The sequence below is a fragment of the Elephantulus edwardii genome, unplaced genomic scaffold, assembly GCF_000299155.1.
Source record: "Elephantulus edwardii isolate Elephantulus edwardi_28Jun2011 unplaced genomic scaffold, EleEdw1.0 scaffold00139, whole genome shotgun sequence".
Lineage (NCBI taxonomy): Eukaryota > Metazoa > Chordata > Mammalia > Macroscelidea > Macroscelididae > Elephantulus > Elephantulus edwardii.
In genome coordinates this window covers 6,277,620-6,302,933 of record NW_006399889.1, presented here as the reverse complement: position 1 = coordinate 6,302,933, position 25,314 = coordinate 6,277,620, and the positions used below count along the sequence as shown (strand labels likewise).

At 39.9% G+C, this 25,314-nt stretch overlaps 1 protein-coding gene across 1 annotated transcript in view; it reads left to right on the top strand.

The window, feature by feature from the left end:
* The window catches only part of LOC102869221 (cubilin-like), a 396,294-nt gene that overhangs the window by 143,882 nt on the left and 227,098 nt on the right, over positions 1-25,314 (top strand). Inside the window, exon 28 of the mRNA XM_006894323.1 lies at positions 9,300-9,450. Within this exon, the coding sequence (XP_006894385.1) occupies positions 9,300-9,450 (151 nt within the window). The remainder of the gene's footprint in view (positions 1-9,299; positions 9,451-25,314) is intronic.

The following is a 25,314-nucleotide window of genomic DNA, read 5'->3' as shown; positions in this document are numbered from 1 at the left end:
ATATTGTCATGGCCGCGTCTCACACTCATCCTACAGTATAGTTTGTCTAATTTATCATTGCCAGCAACCTTGTGAGATAAGTTCCATTAGGATGGTACATAGTTCTCACAAAACTGTATTGGATATGAATTTTAGAACTGAACTTGGAATCCAGAACCTAATTAGACTTCAGAGAAAATAGTGTGCCCCTCTCAGAAAATTATTTTCTATCATCTACCTATCTATCTATCTATCTATCTATCTATCTATCTATCTATCTATCTATTTCTACTTCTATTAGAAATGATCTGTTAATAACATCCCTTACTCTGGGGCACTCCAAGAACCCACTGACCACAGTTCTCTGAAAGTTAAGTTTCATTCTATTCTTTCCTTTTGCTTGAAGTTTTATTCTCCACAAATAGTTGACTTTTCTCCTTTATCGAAAATCCTCACTCATCATAGATGAATTCTCTCAATCACATATTAAACTCTAAAGGATAAAGTTTCCTTTGGGATTTTTACAAATTTTTTTTCTAGAAATTGACCTTCCTAACTTCCATCCCCCCAAATTTCTTTGTATTTTAATGAATCAAAAAATAAAAATCCCTGAGTTATTTTCCTGACGTAGACTGTACTTTTTAAAATTCTGAAAATTGACCATCTACAGTAAAATAAAACCAATCCAAAAAGAAACTTGATATTTTTTTCCAGGAAAACTTCAAGGAAACAAGAAAAACACTCTCTAGAAATTTGTCAATTTAAAATGGAAAGGTCTGTGTTGTTTAGTTCTTTGAAATCATTGTGATTCTAAAAGTGACAGGAAAACAGTAACTTATATGTATCTCATTCTCCTATATATACATGACAAAATTATTGAAGATTTACTTTCATTATAGTGTAAGTTTAAAAAATAATAAAATAATTCAGAAAGATGCATTATAAAAGTATATCCCTGTTGTTAGAATTATTGGAATCTGTAAATATCTGAGGGAACAAAGTTAGATATATGGTTGGTTGCTGATTCTTGGAACTTGTTTCTTTAAAACTTAAGTGCCCAGTGATTCCCGCAAAACTCTTTATCCTACACATATACTCACTATGTTTGTGATTAATCATGCTTTATATGTCTTCAGTTTTGTCTCTTCCGCTTTGTTCTTAGTTTAGAAAGGAGTTTGAAGGTAGTAGTCTATTACAGGTGGAGTCTGAAGACAATACTGGTTTAATAGACTGTGTAGATGCCAATTGCCAGACTCAAGGGAAGGAAGTACATTGAAATCAGTCAATGCGGCTTAGGCAGGAGGTTTCCTTCCTCTTGTGAGTCCAAAGAGTAGTTGAGATGACTCAGGGAGGAATGAGGCGAGGCCTCTAAACCAAACAAATCCAAAATGGGCTTCAATAGAGAAGAACTGAAAATATTCTGCATCATAAACTTTATAATATACATATATCAACTTTTAACAATCCACATAAAAATAGAAATATATTTTTAATATTCTAAAAACATATATATATACCTCTAAGCACTGCTTTACAAAACTAGGCCTGCATAATCAAGGTGGAAAACCATAATTTTTTTCCTTCTTAATTACTAGAAGCTTCCATTATGTGGACTTAATTCTGCTTCAAATATTGTTCATATTGGGTGGAATTTACAGATCTCTTAAAACAGGGAGATCTTAGTTTTCGCGGGACCGGACCAGCAGGCTTGCCCATAGTTGCAATGAGTCACAGCTGGAATGTCCTGTGGTTAACGTTCTGCTCTGAAAACAGAATCAGATGCAGCCCACACCAACTGATTTCCATGGCAACCAGTATTTGTGTGCTTTGAAAAATGACTGTTCCTTTTTGTGTGGTACATTTACGCGGGAATGAATCTTTTTTCTTTTTTTGGGGGGAATGAATCTTAGAGGTGATGTTAGCCATCTGTGTGACTATAAACAAGAAAACTGACATAATTTACGGTGAACTTTAGTAGTACATGAGATTGAGAGTGTGGGGGTTTTGTGTCCCATCCTGATATTGTTGTACATAAAAACATTTATTACTTTATTTGATATTATATGTAAATATTTTGATCAGTGGCTATTTGAAGTTTATTTCCATATATTATTCCCTCCACCCCAGAAGGATAAAGAAACTGCATAACATTCATTGGTTTTCACTCCTAATCCTACTCTGTTTGAATCTCTCCCGTGATCCCATACACACTGTGTTCAATCTTTGTGTGTATGTGTGGTTTTAAATGTTTTTTAATGTATTATTATTTATATCATCATTCACTTTTATACAATTATTCACTCATTTACATTTAGGTTTATACAATCATTTCTGTACATTGTCTTTGTGTGTGTTCTGATTTATTTACAAAGTTTGAATACATTGTTTTTCACAAAAGATCCTTCCCATTTCCTTCACCCCACCCACCCATCAAATTGTGCAACCCTATGATTAACACCCTATGCCCCCCATCCACACCCCTCTATTTTCACCCTCCCCACCAACCCCGCCTTGAATCCCCATACTCATTTTACAATGAGGGTTTTATACAGTATTTGTCAGTATTTGGGACTGAGTTAGTTTACTCAGCATAATGCTCTACAATCCCTCTTAAGTTAAGTAGTAATTTACAAAAGCATTGCTCCTGTGTGCTGCATAGTATTCCATTGTATGAATGTACCACAGCCTCTCAACCCATTGCTTGAAATATACTCCAAGAAAATGAGAACTGAGGCTCAAATGGAAACTTGTATACCAATGTTCATAGCAGCAGTATCACCATCACAAGAATATGGAAACTGTTCAGGTGTCTAATCACAAACGAATGGATTGAGAAGTTGTGGTACATTCATACTGTATGTGATCATAATTTGTTAACGGCTGGGATTCAAGGGCTCTCTCCTTCAAGGAAATAATCTCATCCAAAAGAAAAACTGAAAAAGATCCCATGAAATCTTGTGAAAATGTCACATCTCTTAGCCCTGCAGAACTGGGAGGCAAATATTTGATATTGTTCATTATTTTGTATTTGTTGTTGTTAGGCGCTGTCGAGTTGACGCTTGATTCACAGCAAACCTGTGAGCAACAGCTCTAAACATAGCCAGGTCCTGTGCCAGCCTCACAGTCTCTGCTTTGCTCAGCCTGTTGTTGCTGTCACCCTGTCAGTCTGCCTGGTTGAAAGTCTTCCTCTCCTCCTCTGATCTTGTACAGAATCTAAAATATAATTCCTCAAACATTGCTGCCTGACATTTTGTAAGATTCATAAAGTGAAGATTGTTGTTATAGAGAAATTTGAATTTATGTTTTGTTGGATACATAATGAATCTTTTTGTGAAGCTAAACTCCAAATCAAGGTGAAGAATGATCTTTTTATGGGGTGGAAGGTAAGAGAGCACTTTAAAAAAAAATGTGTTTCTCCCTGGGAATAGTATGTTTGTATTAATTCATTTTGAACTGATATCTCTGAGTGATACAAATGGTTAACATCCTCATCTGGTAAACAAAAGATTGGAAGATTAAGCCCATCTAGAGATGCCTCAAAAGAAATTCCAGGCAATTGATTTCTGCAAAACTAGCTATTGAAAATTCCACAGAGCCCGGTTCCACTCTGACACACATGGGCCATTGTGAATCAGAATTGACTCAATGGAAAAGAACTGACTTAACAGCAACTAGTTTTCCAGCCTTGAACTGGAATCTCTAGACTAGAATACTCCAATTAACACAATTGTTGAACCTAAAGCAGAAATCCTACCAAATCTAAAACCCCACTACCACTGAGTTGATGCTGAGGCATGACATCATCCCTGGACAAAATGGAACTGCCCCAATAAGTTTCTAAAGTTGTGTATCTTTACAGAGCAGATTGCCACATCTTTGTCCTGTGGAGCAGCTAGCAACTGCCAACTTTTGGTTAGCCATCAAGCTCTTTAATCATTGTACTGTCAGGACCTAAATGTCTAACAATGGCCCAGTAATTCTAGAGTCCATAAATCGTATCATCTTCATTATCATCCATGCATTAGAGATGGAAGAGAGACCCTGGGGTGAATAAAACTTTAGCTTTAATTTTTCTCTGTTTTACAATGCTTTATCCTTTCTCTCTTTCATTTCCTTTCTTATGTCTTCTATTAAATATCTATAATACTAGAAATATGTTATTAAATATACATATATAGATGGTGAAGAAATTGAAATTGTTAGCAGCTTTAGCTTGCTTGGCTCTACAATCAACACTCTTGGTACCAGCAGCTAGGAAATTAAAAAATGAATTGCACAGGGAAAGCCTACTGTCAGAGACCTCTCCAAAATACTGAATAGCAATGATGCCAGTCTGAAGATTAAGGTGTGCCTGATCCAGGCCATGATCTTTACAATTACTTGCTATGTGTCGGAAAGCTGGACAATGTTTAGGGATGATAGAAGGAGAATTGATGCCTTTAAGCTCTGGTGTTGAAGAAGAGTATTGAATATACTATGAATTGCTAAGAGAAAAAACAGGTTAGTCTTGAAGAGGGCTAAACTAGGCTGCTCCTTGGAGGCAACGATTCTGAAGCATTGTCTGACACATTTTGGACATTTTGCAAGGAGGAACCAGTCCTTGGAGAGGGATGTTATGCTTGGGAGGGTGGAGAGACAGCGCAATAAAAGTAAACCCTGGATGAAATGGATTGATTCAGAGACTGGGGTAAAGGGGTAGGTGTGTCAGAGATGATAAGATTGGCACAGGATAGAGCAGAGTTTAGGGCTGTTGTACACAGAGTTGCTATGAGTCGCAGGTGACTTGATGGCACATAACAACAATAACATATATAGAGTAGTTTATATATATATGTTGTTATATATATATATTGTTATGTATATGTTATATATAGTCATTTTTATATGTGTTGTTTTTGTTATATATGTATTTGTGTGTATGTATATATATAGTCGAGATAGATAGATACATGTTGTTGTTATGTGCCATCGAGTCACCTGTGACTCATAGTGACCCTATGTACGACAACCCTAAACCCTGCTTTGTCCTGTGCCAGCCTCACTGTCTCTGACACACCCACCCCCACCACTCCAGTCGCTGACTCAATCCACCTCATATAAAAATGAATTTTTTTTTCCAAAACAACAGTGTTAGGAAAAAGGATGCTAAAGGGATACACTTGAAAAAGAAATAGCGTCATTATTCATTTGCTTAAAATGCTTAGATTTGTTATTAAAAGGAAAATGAAATAATAGTTTTCTAAACTTCTTTTAAATCTCTGCTGATTTTTCCCTCAAACTGTACAAGGGTGTCTGTCAGAGGAGCAGCCACTTTAGAGAACTTTAGGAGCCACAGTTTTCTTTGGAGGCGAAGATGGTGACTCTTCATCTCACATATTTTGGACATGTTGTTAGGAGAGGATATTCCTTGGGAAATGACATCATGTTTGAAAGGTGGATGAAAGAGAAAAGACCCTCAAAGAGAAGAATTAACACAACAGCAGCAATGGGATCAAGTATATCAGAGATAATAAGGATGACACAGGCTTGGACAGGGTTCAGATCTGTTGTCCCCAGGGCCACTATGACTGATCGTGGACTCATTGGCACTTGACAACAACAATATATTAACGAGGCCTTCGAAGACCTTTTATCCAAATAAGTCACATTAACAAGTATTGAAAGTTAGGTCTTTGGGGAAAGCACAACTCAACCTCCAACACTCTCTAATTTTTATGCTGTTGTTGAGGGCTGCTGAGTCAGCCCCGACTCACAGGGACCCATGTAACAGAACCAAACACTGCCAGCTTCTGCACCATCCTCATAATCATTGCTGTGTTGCAGATATTTCAGTGAGGGTTTGCCTAGTTTTCACTGAACTTCTCCTTTACCAAACATGATATGCTTTTCTGGAGATGAATCCCTCCTGATAACATGCACTTCGTGCATGAGTTTAAGTTTTGCTAGCCTTGCCTCTTAGGGAACAGTATGCCTCTATATTTTCAGAGATAGATTTGTTCTTCTGGTAGTCTATGGGATACTCGATGTTCTTTGCCAACACTTCAAAGGCATTAATATTTCTCATGTTTTCTTGTGTAGATTAATTCCTACTAAAATAAATATAGGTGTATTCAGTCACTGAAGATGTAGTAGGAGCCTACCCTACATAAAGCGCAATATGAAACAGTACTGGGGATGTAAGAGGTGGTCTGTTTTAAGGGACCACAGGACCACTTAGGGATACAGGCATTCACACATATTTTTTTTAAATGTAATATACGTGTGTGATCATCTGCACAAAAGAAATGCAAATAAAGAGCTAAGGAGTTGAAAAGGAAAATTAAGTCATGCTGTCTATAAGAATCAAGGAAGTGACTATATTTGTAAAACTTGCTCACAGAGTTTGACAAAACCCAAATCAAACACACTAACGACCCTTAATGAGATGGATTAGCGTGGTGACTGTAACGGGCTCAGGTATATCAGAGATCATGAAGATGGTGCAAGGTTCAAATCTGTTATTTATCGGGTCGCTATGAGTTGAAATGTACTTGATAGCACCAAACAACAACAAACCATCGAGTCAATTGACTCCAGGCAACTTCAGGACAGGACAGAATGGCCCTCGAGTAGGGTTTCGGAGGCTGTAACTCCTATGGAAGCCACTGCCTCATCTTTCTCCAGAGGGGCCGCTGGTGGGTTCTGACCTTTTGGATAACAGCCAGGTATATTTTGTAGCATAATGTTTCAATACATCACAATTATTTAGTCAGATTGCAATATTTTTAAACAATATTGTACATTTATCCACTGATAAATATAAGCACACAGATACTTTTACATATATGCGTTCTCTGAGAGAATATTTGAAGAAACAAGTCTATTTTAGTAGACATTTTCATTTTATTGATATGAATAACTCATTCCAGGGTAACTGAAGCAAAATATTTAATGTGGGCATTGGGGGGATAAGGAGAAAAATCTAATAGCTCTAGACACGAGAAAGCCCATCTTTGTGGATTGTCATTTCTTTCCCAAGTGAACAGATATGGTGGAGGGGTTTATTTTTTTTGAATGTGATTTTATTTAGCCTGAGGAGTTGTATCTGATTAAATTATTAAATGAGTCAGATGAAGTGTTCGCAGCATGATATAAATACGCCAGTGGAAAATGGTACAGAACTCATCCAAAAAATTTCCATTAATATACAACAAACACATTTTTAAAAACCTTCAATTGCAAAGTAACCAATATAATACATGCTAAGACAATGGTGGCGGTGGGGGGAAGACTCTAACTATCAAATAAACTCCCTCTTTAAAAGCAATAGCAATAAACATTACCAGAAAGCCACTAAAAGAGACATTTCTCTAAACTGCTGGTTAAAAAGGTATTAACATTTTGGTAAAAAATTTAATCATGAATAGAAAGAGGCATTAAAAAAGGTATCATTTGATTCATTCTTGTTCTAGGAATCTTTTGGAAGTAAAATTTTTTTTTAAAAAACATCGCCGTTGCTTACATAGACAAAATTTGAAAATACCTTAGATGAGCAACAGTAGAGCTGTTAATATCAATTCAGTGTAAGAATACTATTTATACCACCACTTAAAAATATACTATACAGACACTATTTATTGACATGCTTAGTGATGACAGGTGACAAACTTGAGTATCATGTCTATTTATACACACACAGAATGATACTTGCACATGCATAACTTTTACTTATGTCTCTCTATAAATATGTAATATACTTGTATGCATACATATAAGGGACCTGCTGGAACAAAGGATTAAGCATCAGGCAGTGAACAGGAAGGTTGGGAGTTTGAACCTGCCAGCTGCACCATGAGAAGAGGAGGAGTCAATCTGCCCTCCTAAAAGCTTTCAGCCTTGGAAACCCGACAGGGCAGTTCACTCTCTTCTTGTGGTTGTCATACATCAGCTTCGATTCCACAGCAGTAGCTCTAATGGTTGTGTTTGTGTGCTGTCCAGTTGGAATCAGCTCCTAGCTGACCTCCAGCGCCTTTCCAGATGCAGTAAATCACACAGAAGGAGATTTCTCATCTTCCTTACATGAATCAGCTGGTAGATCCAAACCGCGTGCCTTTACACTGAAAGCACAACTCCTTGCCATGAGGACATATCAGTGGGTGTGTATACAGATATACAAATGAGAAGAATAGTAGCAGGAAAGGGCTCCTGTATTAACAAATGGTTACTGTGGTTATATTCAGTGAAGTTAGCCTTTGTATTTTCCTTTCTTTTTTAAAAAAATTTCCTACTAGTTTATTTAAAAAATTCGAATACATTGTTTTTAAGAATAAATTCTATTTCACTCACACCCCCCCAATCAAATTGTACAGCCCCATGATTAATCCCTCTTTCCCTGCACATCCTCATCCCTCTGCTTCCAACCTCTCCCACCCCTCTTGAATCATTATGCTCATTCTACCGTAATGGTTTTATACAATATTTGTCCTTGTTGGACTGAATTAGTTCACTCAGCATAATACTCTCCAGTCCCTCCCAAGTTAGGTAATCATTTACAAAGTCATTGGTCCTGCGTGTATTTTCCTTTTTGTAGCTGTCTAAACTGTTTGTAGCAATTCAGCAACAACTCATTGCCATTAAGTTGTAACAGACTCACAGCTGTCCCTCAAATGGGTTTTGAAAGGCTGTAACAGGTCCAGGTGGAGATTGCCCCTCTTGCTCCCATGGTGCTGCTGGTGGATGTGAACCACTACAGAGGCACCATCTTTGGGTTAACAATGCAACTCTCTACCCTCTAGGCCATTAGGAGACATCTGTAGAAAATTACCTATATAATTATAATAGTTACTACCCACTGAGCATCTCATACTCTGTCAGGCATTTTGGCTGAGTTGTCTGTACAGCCTGATGCCTTCTACATCCAGCAAGGTAGACATTTTTCCCATCAGGCGAAGAGAGGCTCACAGATGTGAGAGCCCATGCAAGACACACTGATGTGTGAAAGGGGCCACTTTGGCTCCCATTTCCATATTTTGTGTCTATCTTACATATTTTGGAGGGGATTTGCTAAGGTTGACATAAAATAGGGCAACTGATAGCTGTGTATCTCAATCTATTTGTCATGGGTATAAAACCCATCTCTAAAATGCTATGCAATTATAATTAATATTAAGCTTCCTGTACTCAACCTGTATCAGCAGCATTTACTACTAATTTTTGAACCAATGAACAGCCAGCATTTGCCATATGGATAGACTTTGGTTTTTGCCTCTGACAAATTGTGTGAATCTTTTTTTTTTTTTTGCATTGGAATATAATTATTATTTCTCTCCCCCCACCACCAGCTCTATGATGGATCACAAAGGATAGGACGCTACTGTGGAAGAGATATTCCACCTTCAGGAAGTACTACCAGCTCCAGACTGAATGTGCTGTTCCACACAGATGGGGTTGGTCACCATGAGAAAGGATTTCAGATGCAGTGGCTCGTTCACGGTAAGCCCTGCACTCATCTTGGCTGTATCTGACAGTTACTATCTGGCCATACCTGGAACCAATGTAGTTAACAGACCAGGGAACCAGGATATAATCTGGTGCTAAGCTTAAATGTTGGTAAAATCTGGAGAATAAATAATTTTCTGGTCAAATGAAGGGAAGTCAAAGTAAATAGGATTTGGATAATTGGGTGAATAATTACAGCTGAGAATTACCTAAGCAAAGGAAGGGAGAAATGAACGTTTCTAGGAGGAAGGTCTGTAGGTCAATGTGGCAAGCAAGTTTGCAACGTAAGGTTGCAGTTTCTCAGGTGCAGTGGACTATAATGGTGAATAAAGGTTGGTGCTAATTAGAGAAAGAATGTCAGAAATAAGGCAAGAAAAAATGAAAGTTAATCAAAAGAGGCATGTGAAGGATTGGGTTCAGTGCAGGGGCAGAGTGTGTGAACTGGTGATTCACAAACACAGGAATGTTGTTATTTCTGCCAGAGTATGGGATGTTCAAGTCCAAAACTTTGGTGGTTCAGGAAGCAGGTAGATAAAATAATGCCTCTGAAAAAGAAAAGTAATTTTTATCAAAAGGTCTGAAACTTCTATACTTGATTCACATAGGTCAGCTAGAGGGCTGAATGATGGTTCTCAAAAGTGATCCTCATGCAGCAACGTCAATATCACCTGGAGCTTATTAGAAATACAGACACTTGGACCCTACCTTGTTGTTGTTGAATATCATGAAGTCGGAACGAGCTTCTAACTGATCCTCCAGCAGGTTTTCAGAGGCAGTAAATAGCACAGCAGAAGACTGCTCATCTTTCTCCCACAGAGCAGCTAGTGGATTTGAACTGTGCCAAGAAATCTGGGGAACAACCACTTGGCCACCTGACTGGAAGAGATCTATATTTGTTTCAATTCCAAAGAAGAGTGACCCAACAGAGTGCGGAAACTATAGAATAATCTCATGATTTCACATGCAAGCAAGACTCTATTGAAGATTATCCAAAAACGACTGGAACAGCACATCAGCAGAGAACTGCCAGAAGTCCAGGCTGGGTTTAGAAGGGGTCGTGGTACTAGGGATATTGTAGCTGATGTTAGATGGATCTTAGCTGAAAGCAGGGAATACCAGAGGAATGTATATCTGTGTTTCATTGACTATGCAAAGGCGTTTGACTGTGTGGATCATAACAAACTGTGGCTGACTCTGAGAAGAATGGGAATCCCAGAACACTTGATCGTGCTAATGAGAAACCTATACTTGGACTAAGAGGCAATCATTAGAACAGAGCAAGGAAACACTGCATGGTTCAAAATTAGGAAGGGCATATGCCAGGGATGTGTCCTGTCTCCATACCTTTTCAACCTGTACACAGAACAGATTATCCGGGAGGCTGGGCTCTATGAGGAGAAATGTGGGGTCAGATTGGTGGAAGATCTATCAACAATCTGTGATATGCAGATGGCACAACCCTGCTTGCTGAAAGTGAGGAGGACCTGAAGTACTTGCTGCAGAGGGTCAAGGACTGCAGCCTCCAATACGGATTGAGGCTCAATGTCAAGAAGACAAAGATTCTCACCACTGGGCCAATTGGCAGCATCAGGATGGATGGTGAAGAGATTGAGATTGTTTACAGCTTTAGTTTGCTTGGCTCCACAGTCAACACTCTTGGCACCAGTAGCCATGAAATGAAAAGATGTATTGCCATGGGAAAGTGTGCTGTTAGGGACCTCTCCAAAGTACTGAAGAGCAATGGTGTCTCTCTGGAGACTAAGGTGCATCTGATACAGGCCATGGACTTTGCTATCACTTGTTATGCATCAGAGAGTTGGATAATGACTAAGGAGGATAGAAGGAGAATGGATGCCTTTGAGCTTTGATGCTGGAAAGAATATTGAGGATACTATAGACTGTTGGGAAAACAGTTTCATCCTGGAAAGGGTTAAGCTAGGCGGCTTCTTGGAGGCAAGGATTCTGAGGCTCCGTCTAGCATACTTTGGACATTTTGTAAGGAAGGACCGGTCCTTGGAGAGGGACATCATGCTTGGTAGGGTGGAGGGACAATGCAGGAGGGGAAGGCCCTCTCTGAGATGGATTGATTCAGTGACTGGGGTAAGCAGGATGGGTGTATCGGAGGCTGTGTGATTGCCACAGGACAGAGCAGATTTTAGGGCTGTTGTAAATAGGGTTGCTGAGTCACAAGCGACTCGACAGCACATAACAACAACAACAACGTTTCGGTGGACAACACGATTCCCTACCACCAAACTATGACAGCCTAGACCTGCAGAATCAGAAACTGATGGTAGGATCAAGAATGTGTGTTCAAATAAGTCTCCCAAGTATATCTTGAGAACCGCTGTCCTAAGGAGACCCAAATCTGAAAATGAGTGTGATCTTTGTGGATTATCACCAAAGCAGTCCTCAAAAAAAAAAAAAAAAATAGAAAGATACTAAGAGCTCATTGGTTAGGTTTCAATCTATTTGAAATAGAAAGTTGCAATGTAATACTGGGGATCATACAGACTTCTCAGCAGTGGCCTTGCTGTCAAAGCCAAGGGCAAGTTCAAGGTGAGCCACTCATGAACGCATGTCGGGAATAAAAACCTCTTGGGGGTTGTTAACATTTTAGTGAGCTCATTAGAGAAATTGCAGAGCTATATATAACTGAATAACTCTATTATGCACTTGAGGATTGGATGTTCGCAGGTCAAGCCTATGTTTAATCATAAGAAATATAATTCCTCACAAAATGAACATGAATTGGGGACCTGAGTGTATTTTTGGTAGTATTTAACATTTGCAAGTATTTTCAATGTTTGAGAATGTTCAGTGGTAATTCACAGAGCTATTAATTACCTGAAAGAAATATAAAGGATGAAATTCCAGAGTACACGAGCTAAAATAATCAAACTTGTGGACGTTTGGGGCCTCCCTATTCATCAAGTAGGTAGATTTAACTTTGGAATGATCCATTTGTTGATTGGCTGGCTGAATGATTGAACTGATTCACCTCTATAATCCAGTCCATTTCTGTTATGATGAGATTCTGTTTCAGAGGGATTCCAAAGAAAACAATTATGAAAAGACAAAAGGAGAATAGTGAGAAATAGCCTGAATTTTTAAGTGCTAGGTGTGCTAGTCAAAGTTCTACAGTTTTTCAAACTGTAATGTTCACATAGATTACTTGGAGTGCTTTTAATTCAGAATGTGGGAAACACACATTCTGGTTCAGTAGGCCTTTGGTGGGGGGCCCAGCATCTGCATTTCTAACAAGCTCCCTTCCAGGCAGTTTCCTGCCACAGCTCTATTTCTGGGGCCACACTCTGAAAAGCAGGTAAGAGGAATTGTTAAGGCTGCAGAAATAAATGGCAAAAAATACAGCATCTCAAGAGACAGGAGAATCATTCTAGTGTGCCACTTGGACACACCTATCGGTCTGTCTCAATGACAGTAGCATGATAGTTGGGCCCCTAATAAGGAAAGACCTGGTTACTTCGGAGACTTAATGGGTATGAAGCTTTCTGGTGAGCAAAGATTTGTTAACCAGGAGACTTGGGAAATAGAAGTGTGGCTTTCAGCATTCGATAGACTTTGGAGGATTTGGTTTCATTTATTGTGTGTTGTGTTTTGTTTTTAAACCCTATGTGTGGGATCAACCTACATAGATTGGAGCCAACAAACCTGATTAGGACATTGAGTTTTTCTAAGTTTTAAAAGCTCTCTAAATACTACTTCTGTGCAACTAGGATTGCAACTAGGTGCATTTGCTGGCTATGTCTTCCCACTCAATCAGCTTTTCTAGTTGTACTAACCTAAGACCACCATAAGGAAATTTTTGTTTATGATCATTATTGGCTCTTCCAAATTACTGTATGCAGCCATTCTATGCTTCCTGACAGACGGGACACAAAAGTAACTCCTTGGATGAGAGCTCTGAATTTTTGTTGGGAAAATTTATCCCTCTACAGCAGAGAATTGCCAGAAGTCCAGGCTGGGTTTAGAAGGGCTCGTGGTACTAGGGATATTGTAGCTGATGTTAGATAGATCTTAGCTGAAAGCAGGGAATATGAGAAGAATGTCTATCTGTGTTTCATTGATTATGCAAAGGCGTTTGACTGTGTGGATCATAACAAACTGTGGCTGACTGTGAGAAGAATTGGAATCCCAGAACATTTAATTGTTCTAATGTGAAACCTATACTTGGACCAAGAGGTAGTTGTCAGAACAGAGCAGGGTAATACTGCATGGTTCAAAATTGGGAAGGGTGTACGCCAGGGATGCATCCTGTCTCCATACCTTTTCAACCTGTATGCAGAGCAGATTATCCAGAAGGCTGGGCTCTATGAGGAGAAGTGTGGCATCAGGATTGGTGGAAGATCTATTAACAATCTGTGTAATGCAGATGATACAACCCTGCTTGCTGAAACTGAGGAGGACCTCATGCACTTGCTGCAGAGGGTCAAGGACTGCAACCTTCAGTATGGACTGAGGCTCAATGTCAAGAAGACTAAGATTCTCACCATTGGACCAACTGGCAGCATCAGAATTGATGGCGAAGAGATTGAGATTGTTCACAGCTTCAGTTTGCTTGGCTCCACAGTCAACACTCTTGGCACCAGCAACCAGGAAATAAAAAAACGTATTGCGATTGGAAAGTCTGCTGTTAGGGACCCCTCTAAAGTACTCTAGAGAAACAGTGTCTCTCTGGAGACTAAGGTGTGACTGAGACAGGCCATGGTTTTGCAATCACTTGTTATGCGAGAGTTGGACAATGACTACAGAGGACAGAGGAGAATTAATGCCTTTGAGCTGTGGTGCTGGAGAAGAGTATTGAATGTACCATGGACTGCCAAGAAAACAAACAGATTCAGCCTGGAGAGGGTTAAACTGCGCTACTCCTTGGAGGCAAGGATTCTGGGGCTTTGTCTGACATACTTTGGGCATGTTGCAAGGAGGGACAGATCCTTGGAGAGGGACATCATGCTTGGGAGGGTGGAGGGACAGCACAGGAGGGGAAGGCCCTCTATGAGAAGGATTGATTCAGTAACTGGGGTAATTGGGATGGGGGTGTCAGAGGCAGTGCGATTGGAACAGGATAGAGCAGGGTTTAGGGCTGTTGTACATAGGGTCGCTATGAGTCGCAAACGACTCAATGGCACATAACAACAAAAACCAGTTCCATTTGAAATCTTCTGTTCTGGAGGACTCAAAGACACCTCTGTTTGTTCTTTCTTTCCTTGTTTACCATTTCAACACTGTCTCCCAATTGCTGAACATTTGGTAAGCATGAAGACAGAGTTGTGCAGCACAACTTTGCCAGCAGGGACACAAATGGAAAGACTTGGCTGGTTGCTCTCCACCATGTATAAGTAGTAATGGGAGAACCTGAAATGGAATTGTGAGTGATTTAGATCTGTGCAAAAGGAATTGACTCTCATAGACCAACACTTTTCCAATATTATAACAATGTAAAATTTGTTTTTTTAAATCTGAACTATGCCTATAACTTGAAACTATCATAATAGAGTGCACCAACAGAGAAGACAAGAATCAGGGAGATAAGTCTTTAAAGGGGCAGAACCTCACAAAAGCCTCCCTCTTACCCTTTGGAGAGAAATTGCAGACATTGGTCATGAGTTCATAGTTTGTGAATCCCATAGGAAATAAAGAGCTATGATGTGATTGGACTAAGGATTCAGTGATGACTCATACCAAACGTGTTTCCTGTTCTCATGGGGCTCTGAGGTTAGTGTGGGCACTAGTCAGCAGGCACATAATCATACAAATAAAAGAAAATTTGTAATAAATGCTATCAAGAAGCACTATATTGTGATGTGGGTACATAAAAGAGAATTTTGTTTAGTTGAACAGTTGGGGCCCTCTTCTGTGAAAAGGGGCGTTTGAATCAAGAACTGAAAGTAAGCAAGAATTAACTGGGCAAGTGGGAGAAGAGAGAGGAATCCAGAGAGAAGGAAAGCCGTGTGGTGGTAGGAAGCAGGACGAGTGTGACATGAGAAAACAAAAAAGTTCAGAGCAGGTGGCAATGCCAAAGGTGGCTGGAGAATAAAGCAGAGACCAGGCCACATGGATAATAAGTATATAGTTAGGAAATGGGACAAGGAGGATGGCTTCTCCATGGGGGATGTGTGTGTGTGTGTGTGTGTGTGTGTGTGTGTGTGTGTGTTGTATTCCTTGACATTTACCATTTTGTAAATAAATAAATTTTAATAGGATCTTAAAGGATTAAAGCACCCTGACAGATTGTGGAGTTCTAATATTTTATTATGACAAGTTATACTGAATTGTCAAGTGTAATAAACTTAATAAAGAGATCTAGTGGCTTAGTGTTAAAGAGTTGCACTACTAATCCAAAGGCAACAATTCAAGTCCACCAACTGCTCTAAAGAAGAAAGATGGACAGTCTCCTCTTGTACGATTTATTTCTCGGAGATCCCACTGGAGTGTCAGTTGTAAATTGGTTCCTACTCAATGGTTCATAAAAATAGTATTTTTAATGTGTTTGTGAAAAGTGTATATGCAAATGTATGTATGTGTATTTATGTGTGTAACAGTAGGAGAAGAATATTAAAGAAATATTATCTCTGCAGAGCACTCGGGATATCATGTCAGAATTCAGTGGAAAGGCTCAGGGCCCCCAGATCCCTAGTCCCAAAGCTATTCTCCTTTGCCTTCTTCAGGGAAGACAGCTTTAAGCTCCTACCATTATTCCATGAGAATCAAATCACATTCCAGTCCCTCTTTTCCTTCCCACTCATTTCTGAACTATGTAAAAATAAAGACTCAAAATTAACGCTTGCTCGATCACAAAACTGCAGTGACATCATTTCCTGAGCTTTTCTGGTAAAGAAGAATCCCCAGGCACTTCATTCAGGAAGCCGATTAATAAACAAATCCATTTACAAAATGCACTTCTTTGGCGACCCTACAAACATCTTTGCTTTGAGGAAATGAATCTACAAACTGACTCTTTCTGTCGGCCCATTTCTACAGCAGTGCTGTGGTGAAGTGAGATTAAACCACATCACCCTGCTTTATGCATATCATCAAAGGGAGTCTCACCCTGGAAAGAATGAAATGGCCACAGTTGCCCAGCCTAGCTAATCGGTTCACAGTATTCAGCATTGATGGCATTGTCCAGAGGCTGAATTCTGCTTCGCGGGCCTCGTCTGGGCTGTGGAAGGGAATAGAGAACTTTCTGCGGGCTGTCTGAATAGCGGCCGCCCAGCCAGCTGTGCACACCCCTCTCTGCTGGCCTTCCGCTCCCAGAGGCCCTCTTTTTCTAGGAGCTGGAGTCTTGCACACAAACAAGGTCAAGGAGCATTGTGAGTGAGTGACATTTGCAAAGGGAGAGAAAGCTTCAGCTGGGAGCTCTCACTGGGGAAGGGCTAAGTGACATGTGATCAGGAGGTGATGTCACCCTGCATTTTCACAAAGCAAAGTGTGGCCTTTTCTTTGGGGAGATAAATGACATCAGCCTCTCCAATGGAGCTGGTCCCATTTTCTCTTCTATTCTGCCATTAGTAAGATTTCTTAAGTTTGGGGAATTTCCAGCAATCTCCAGTGGTTACAACACTTAAAAGTTTTGTCAAGATCCTTTACAGGTAATTCCTTTTGGACCCAAGCCAGCTCCTTTCTGCCCACCTGTGCACACGAAACGCTGTACCAAAGGGTTTTTAAAAGACCTGTTTTTAGAACACTGGCAAACAACTGCCATGAGATCAGCAATAATTTTCTTAAACCCTTGTCCCAGTCCCCTTTCCCTCAAATGGTCTTTTCAGTAGTCTTTGTTTATTTTTGTCCTTTGTGAGGGATTATTTTGAATTTGTAATGTTTTATTCCCTCTGTGGCTTAGACTTAGTGCAATGAGTTTCTGGGAGATCAGCCCTTTTGAAGATAGACACTTTACCTTGTATAGTTCACTTACCCGTTTGCCTGATGTACAATTACTGAGTGATCGTACATAGGACACAAAGGTGAATAGACCGTTCTACCAGTGGGATCTGTTAATAGATCGGCAGGCCACCCTCCCAAGAGCAGACTGTTTACAATCATGAGTTGCTTTTTTTGTGATTACTCATAGCTCCTGTGAGGAGGTATTTATTAAAATGTGGTTTTTATTTATTCATTCTTTCAACCAATCAACCAACAAACATGCATTACTTATGACCGGTTAACCAGTGCTGACAAGCTGGTGTAGACTCATGGATGGGTGGATGAGTAAAACTGTGTTCCAGGAGGTGTCCAATGGCTGCTTTTTTGGAAAGAGATTGTCAGGCCTTTCTTCTGAGGATCATATGGACAGACTTGGACTTCTAATATTTTATTAGTAACTGATCCCATTAACCATTTGTACTACACTGTTGTTGTTGTTGTTGTTGTTGAGCGCCATCGAGTCATAGGTGACTCATAGTGACCCTATGAATGAAAGACCTGGACGTTTGTATAACTTTCTTCCTTTTTCCAGGTTCATAGGGTTTCCTGAGGCAAGCTATTTCAGAAGTGGATGCCACTCCTGATTCCAAACTTGTTTTAATTAAGGAGCTCCACCAAACACTGTCCACCATGGGTAACCATTATCGCATTTGATTCATCAGTGTCACAGTGTTCAGCTTCACAGTGACCAAAAGTTACCTCTGTACAGCAAGTGGACACACCAGGACTATACGACCTAGAAGACTATTTGAACAAAAACAATTAAAACCAGGCTTGACGGACCCAGATTAAAATCACCCACCTTTGGCTTGGTAGCTTCACTTTTTGTCCGCTAGGCCAACTGATCTCTCTCTGTGCTGTTGTTGTTATTAAGTGCTGTCAAGTCGTAGGCATCTCATGGTGAAACAAACAAGCAAACAAATAGATAAAGGAGATAGCATCCTAGTTTTCAGGGAGTCAGCCAGACAAATATCTCATAGACACCTGATACATGATGCTGTAGAAGCCAGGAGAGTTTGTGTGGGTTAGACAGAGAAAGTGTGAGGGATGCTTCATTAGGGTTTGATGTTTGAGTTGAGTTTTGAAGAATCAGTAAGGGTGAATCAGTTATACAGATATCCATGTGGGAGAAGGAAGTTGTATCTAACTAGAAGTAAAGAGGTAAGGTGGGGCACAAAAGTAGAGGGCAAATATTTCAGCTAGAGTGTGTGTGAGGGTAGTGTCACTCTAACAGAAAGAAAATTGTTTCTTCAATAGGTGGATAAAATAATAATCTTCTCTGTATAAAGCACAAAAGAGCTCTGGTGGCCTATTGGTAAGAATCTGCACTACAATCTCAAAGGCATGAGGTTTGAATTCACTTCCTGCTCCATCAGAGAAGGATGGGCAATCTCCTCCTGTGTGATTAACTGCTTCTGAAAACCTGCCAGAGGGTCAGCTATGGGTCAGTTCTGAGTTGACAGTACACAACATCAACAACACATAAAGCACAGATATCTGCAATACATAAACAGATATACAGTATATCACTCATTCACTCGTTGCCATTGAATTGGAGCTGTCTCAAAGCTGACTCTCCAGCAGGTTCTCAGAGGCTGTAAACCACACAGAAGATTGCTCGTCTTTCTCCCTGGGAGCAGCTTATGGATTTGAACCACCTGCCTTTGGGTTGATAATGCAACTCCTTACCGTCTGGGCCACCGGAGCTCAAAACACAATAATATATTTGGCATTAAATCTTCATGAGAGAGAATTTGGAAAAAAACCCCCTATGTCCAGAAAAGTTCCTTATTGGGGGAGAGGGTGATAATGCACCAAGCAGTGAGCTGGAGAGAGTGATTGAGGTTGAGGCACTTACTCTGAAGTTGGTGAAAGGCCACTGATGGATTTTTAAGTAGGTGATTTAGTGATATGAACAGATGAGCGTTTTAGAATAAGAACTCTAGTAAGAAAGTAGGAGGAAAAGAAAGAGATTTATATTGGGAGAGTAGTTAGGAGACTGTTTTAATAGAACAGGAAGAAAGAAAATGAGTAGGGTTACCTATAGAAGGCAAGATAATGCATTAATGAGACATGTTGAAAGTGTGACAGGCAGCTTGACAGCAGAGTAGGTCTGAAAGTCTGAGATAAAAAGTGGTGTCACAGATAACCTCCATATTGCTGCATTAGCTAATTAAGTGTAAGTTTGATGTGTAAGTAGGTAATTCTGGCATGATGAGGATGTTTAGAGGGTTGTTATTGTTGTTGTTAAGTGCCATTGAGTCAAGCATGACTCATAGAGACCCTGTGAATAACAGATCTGAACCTTGTTCTATCCTGTGCCATCCTCACACTTCCTGGCATACTGTAACCCACTGCAGCAGTCACTGTGTCAATTTACTTAGTCTTCTTTCCAGGTATCCCTCCACCTTCCAAGCATCATGGCCTTCTCCAAGGACTAGCCTCTCCTCGCAACTTGCCCAAAGTATGTGAGGTAAAGTATGTGAGGTGAAGCCTCATCATTCTTGCCTCCAAAGAGCACTCCAGCTGCACCTTCTCCAAGACATATTTGTGTGTTCTTTTGGCAGTTCATTAGATGTTCAATGCCTTTCTCCAACACCACAGCTGAAAGGCATCAATTCATTTTCAGTCATCCCTATTCATTGTCCACCTCTCAGATGCATAGCAAGTGATAGATAGAGGGTAGTGAGCTCTAACTTGAATACACTGAATTTTAAATATCTTTGGTAGTGCAGTTGATATTACATGGCTGCTAACCAAAAGGTGGGTAGTTTGAATCCACTAGAAGTTCCATGGAAGAAAGATGTAGCCATCTGCTTCTATAAAGATTGTTATATTGTTGTTGATGGCCGTTGAGTTAAGCATGACTCTTAGCGACTCTGTGAACAAAAGGTTTGAAGCCCTTCTACAACTATTGGCTTTTATCAAAGTTCATAGAGTTTCCAGAGGCATGTTGTTTAAGAAGAGGATGCCACTTTTGAATGAAAACCCATAAAAAGTGTTTGAAAGAATGCCAAATTAAAAAATTAGTCTTTGTTTTCCACATCTGTATGGTCTGGCTAGGAACTGTAGATAATTAAATAATAGAAATGCTGTTTGCAATTTTCTGTTCTAAGAATAGTAACGCTTCAGAGTTGTTGTTGGTGGTGTTGTGTGCTCTTGAGTCAGAACCTACCCATAGCTGACCCTCCAGGAGGTTTACAGAGTCAGTAAGTCCCAAGGGAGGAGATTGCCGATCTGACTCCCTCAGAGAAACTGATGGATTTGGATGTGTGTGCCTTCAGGAACCGAGCACATTTTCTTACCACTCACCATAAATTATTGATGAGTTGTCCTGGATACAGAGATATTTACCAGAGCTTGATAAAAGGGCAGAACAAGAAATGATACACTGTACCTGGATCAACATAAGCAAAGAAACAAGTGGAATCTAGCCTGATAGTCAAGTCAGTGCAATATAAAGCTGCGGTGAGGACCTGGGATGAAATTCTATTTAGATTTTAATGCTATAAGAAATTGGGAATCAAAAAGAAAGAAAGAAATTGGGAATCATAGTTCTTTCCAGAGCTGTTGTTGTTGTTAGGTGCCATCGAATTGGTTCAGACGTCTACCGAACTGTATGTCCAACAGAAGGAAACCCTGCCCTGTTCTATTCCATCCGCACATCTCCGCTGTGCTTAAGGCCATTGTTGCAATCACTATGTTAGTCCATCTCACTGAGAGTCTTCTCCTCTTCTGCTGACCTCTACCTGTGAAATATCAGAGGAGATCATGGTTGGAAAAGGCAGAAATCATGGTAATGAGGTAGTTACTGAGGCAGCCTTGCTGGATAATGACTAAAGGGAGCTGGAGCTGGAGATTTTCAAGGTCAAGATGATTAAAGATATAGATTGATAAAGATTATTGGATGCTCAGGAAAGATACTGAAGGATTATGTTTTCAGTGACTTCATAAACACTGACACAGAATATTACACCAATTGCCTCAATCCCCTTCCTATTTCAATTTCTTCCTATCTTAATATCATCAGAGACACTGTAACTTGCACATGCAGAATCATTCCTATATAGATTTCTTGCTTGAAAATTATTTTAGCAGTCTTTTTGTTTTGGGTGACGATTCATTTGTCTATGCTGAGCCTTGCTCCTACATGATGTGAGAAATCACAACAGTCTGGTGGTATGCCCACACTGTCATGATTTTATGAACTGTGGTCAGCAGACATCCCAGTGCAAGGCTGGGAACGTGACTCTCATTGTCTGAGCCTGGGCTCACTGAGACCTTGGATTCTGGTGATAGGGTTGCTTTCACAGCGCCACTTCCTGCTAGGCTGTAGACCAAGAAAAGTCCCCGAGAAAGAAGTGGGGAAACACCTGTCTCAGCCCTATTCTAATGTGACCCCATTTATGATTAAGATTGCACAGTTTCATGGGTAGAGGGAGGAGGGAAGAAAATGGGAAGGATCCAGGCCAAAAGACAGGGTAATGATGGGCAAGGTTCAATGGTGATTAATTTTATAAAACATAATGCCTGAGAATGATTGTATGAAACACAATGCGAATGAAAAGTAGTGTGAAGCACAATGTGTACAAGCTTTGTAAGCAAACCAATAAAAAAAAAATTTAAAAGAGAAAATATGGTCAAATTAAAAAAAGAATGCATCTTTTGTTCACTAAATCTGTACCCAGATTTCTGGGTGGAAAGATAGAATTATCTAGTTGTATGATAATGACACTGTGATGTAAGATAAAGATATCCCATTTAGTTTGAAACCTAAGTAAAGTGATTCCCCAAGCTTTTAAAAAACATTAATTTGGCTTAAGTTAAATATTATTTTCCTAAATGGTGATGAGATAGTCTTTTACATTTCTACGTGTTCTATCTCAGCTTGCTCATTAATGCCATTTCCACGTATCTGATAGTTTGTGGTTTGCCTTGGTGATACAGTTAGTGTTCCTAGGCAAGAGAATGGAAAACAGATACTATTCTTAGTAAAGCTAGGGTCTAGAGTTCTGTACTGCTATGCTGGTTGATATTTTGGTTATGACAAAAGTTTCAGACATCTCTCTTGCTAAGAAGTTTTTTAATGGGCCATGCCTATTAAGGGTTGGAGGCAAGGCTTATTAATTAACTCCTCTTTGTAAAATTGGGATAATAATTTGCTAAGAAAACCACACAGATCTTTTTGTCTTGATTTCAGAACTTCTACAGATAGATCTCAGTAATCAGAGGTGTTGTTGTTGTTGTTGTTGTTATGTGCAGTCGAGTCGCCTGTGACTCATAGCGACCCTATGTACAACAGCCCTAAACTCCGCTCTGTCCTGTGCCAATCGCACTGTCTCTGACACTCCCATCCCAATTATCCCAGTCACTGAATCAATCCACCTCATAGAGGGCCTTCCTCTCCTGCGCCGTCCCTCCACCCTCCCAAGCATGATGTCCCTCTCCAAGGACTGGTCTCTCCTCACTACATGTCTGAAGTAAGTTAGACGGAGCCTCAGAATCCTTGCCTCCAAGGAGCCACCCGGTTTAACCCTCTCCAGGACAAATCTGTTTGTTTTCCTAGCAGTCCATGGTATTCTCAGTACTCTTCTCCAGCACCACAGCTCAAAGGCATCAGTTCTCCTTCTATCCTCCTTGGTCATTGTCCAACTCTCTGATGCATAACAGGTGATTGCGAAGACCATGGCCTGTATAGCATTAAACATATGCAGACGTTTAAGAATGAGAGAAAAAGTTCAATCCTGTCACTTTTCTCCTTGACTACAGCAGTAAATACACATACACACAGTTGACCTTCATCTAATGTTGGCTCTGGGTCTTGTTGCCAGTAAGGGCCTCTGAGAGTCTTGTCTCCTGGTTCCCATGTGGCTACTGTTTGAAAAGTTGGAATTCTATTTTCTCTACCACTTTCTGAAACCGTTATGAAAGGGAAAAAAAATGACCCTCAAACAACCATGACCTTTCAAATCACCTATTACACAATTTTCAAGACAGACCTTGAGATTTGGGCCAATTGAAGGGCTTTTTAGAATCTTCTATTTGTGTTTTGGCTCCCTAGCAACATCTCTGATAGATATTGCATAGTTTCCAGGGGATTCCATACTTGGTTTCTTTTTAAAAAAGCACACGCAAAAAAAGAGAAACCACATTTTTTTTTCAGTTTCAAATTTCGTAGTAGCCAAAAATGACTAAACGAACACAGAAAAGAAAATCCATGACATTCTGTATAGAACATTAAATTCTGCCCCCAGGGGTTTCTCTTTTTTTTGAGCATTTACATAAATATTACCATGTTTGTTTCTAACATTACGTATCCAAGAGCTTTTTTTTTCTTTTTAACTTGATTGCCTCTGTGTGCTCAGAAACAGAAGCCAGACAAAACATCTCTGGTATTAGATATCTCACAAAAGAAACAAAGAAACTCGGAGGCCACATAGCACCTTTTATCACTTCCACGCAATTTTATATTTAAGTCATTCTTTATGATTACAAACTACCATATCATATAGAAGAGTGAACCAAAATATGATGAAATCCTGAACTGATTTAATGGACATTTTATTTATTCTTACTGCTCTGTTGATTTGGTCATAGAAAACAGTGACCCTGGTAACACAGCACTTTGCAATGTTGTCAGGTGCCATGGATTGATTCTGACTCACAGCGACCCTATAATCAATAGGTTGAAACCTAGCAGAGTCTGCACCATGTTCCCAATCTCTATTGTGCTTAAGCCCATTGTTGCTGTCACGGTTGTTGTTGTAGTGCTTTAAAAACATTGTTTGTTGTTGTTACATACCGTCAAGTCTCCTGTGAGTCATAGCGACCTTATATACAACAGCTATGTGTCAACTTATTCTGTCTATCCTGAGCCAACTTTTTTGTCTCTGAAACACCAACCCCATTACCCCAGTCACTGAGTCAATCCATCTCAAGGGTCTTCCTCTCTTACACTGCCCCTACACCCTCCCAAGTATAATGTCCCTCTCCAAGGACTGATCCATTCTTGCAACATGCCCAAAGTATGTCAGACAGTTTCAGAATCCTTGTCTCCAAGAAGCAGCCTGGTCTAACCCTCTCTAGGGTAAACTTGTTTGTTCTCCTGGCAGTGCATTGAATCCTCTTCTCCAGCACCACAGCTCAAAGGCATCAATTTTCCTTCTATCATCTCTCATCATTCTCCAACTTTCTGATGCATAGCACGTAACTGCAATGCCCATGGCCTGGATCAAGCTCACCTTAGCCTCTAGACTGACATCATTGCTCTTCAGAACTCTGGAGATGTCCCTGACAGAAGACATTTCCCAACACAATTAGTCTTTTATTTCCAGGCTGCTGGTTCCAAGACTGTTGACTGTGGAGCCAAGCAAACTAAACTGTTAACTCAACCTCTTCACTGTCTATCATTATGCTACCAATTGGACCAGTGATGAGAATCTTTGTTTTCTTGATGTAGAGCTTCAATCCATATTGAAGGCTGCAGTCCTTGACCTTCTACGGCAAGCGCTTCAGCTCCTCCTCGGTTTCAGCAAACAGGGTTGTGTCATCTGCTAAAGCAGATTGTTGATGAGTCTTCCTCCAATCCTGATGCCACATTTCTCCTTGTAGAGCTCAGCCTCCCAGATGATTTGTTCCAGAAATAGATTGAAAAAGTATGAAGATAGGACACATCCCTTTTGCTTTAAAAATATTATCCCCTATCTATTCCCATTAAATCTCTGAAATTATCATCATTATCCCTATTATTATGGGTAAGAAAACTTAGACAAAAATGTTAGAGAAATTAAGTGACTTGCCCAATTCACAAATAAGTTGAATAATGGAGTCAGTACTCAAGATCAGGTATGTGGTATCTCACTCTAAAGCCCTTATTTTAAATACCTATATGATTGTGTAGATCATAACAAACTG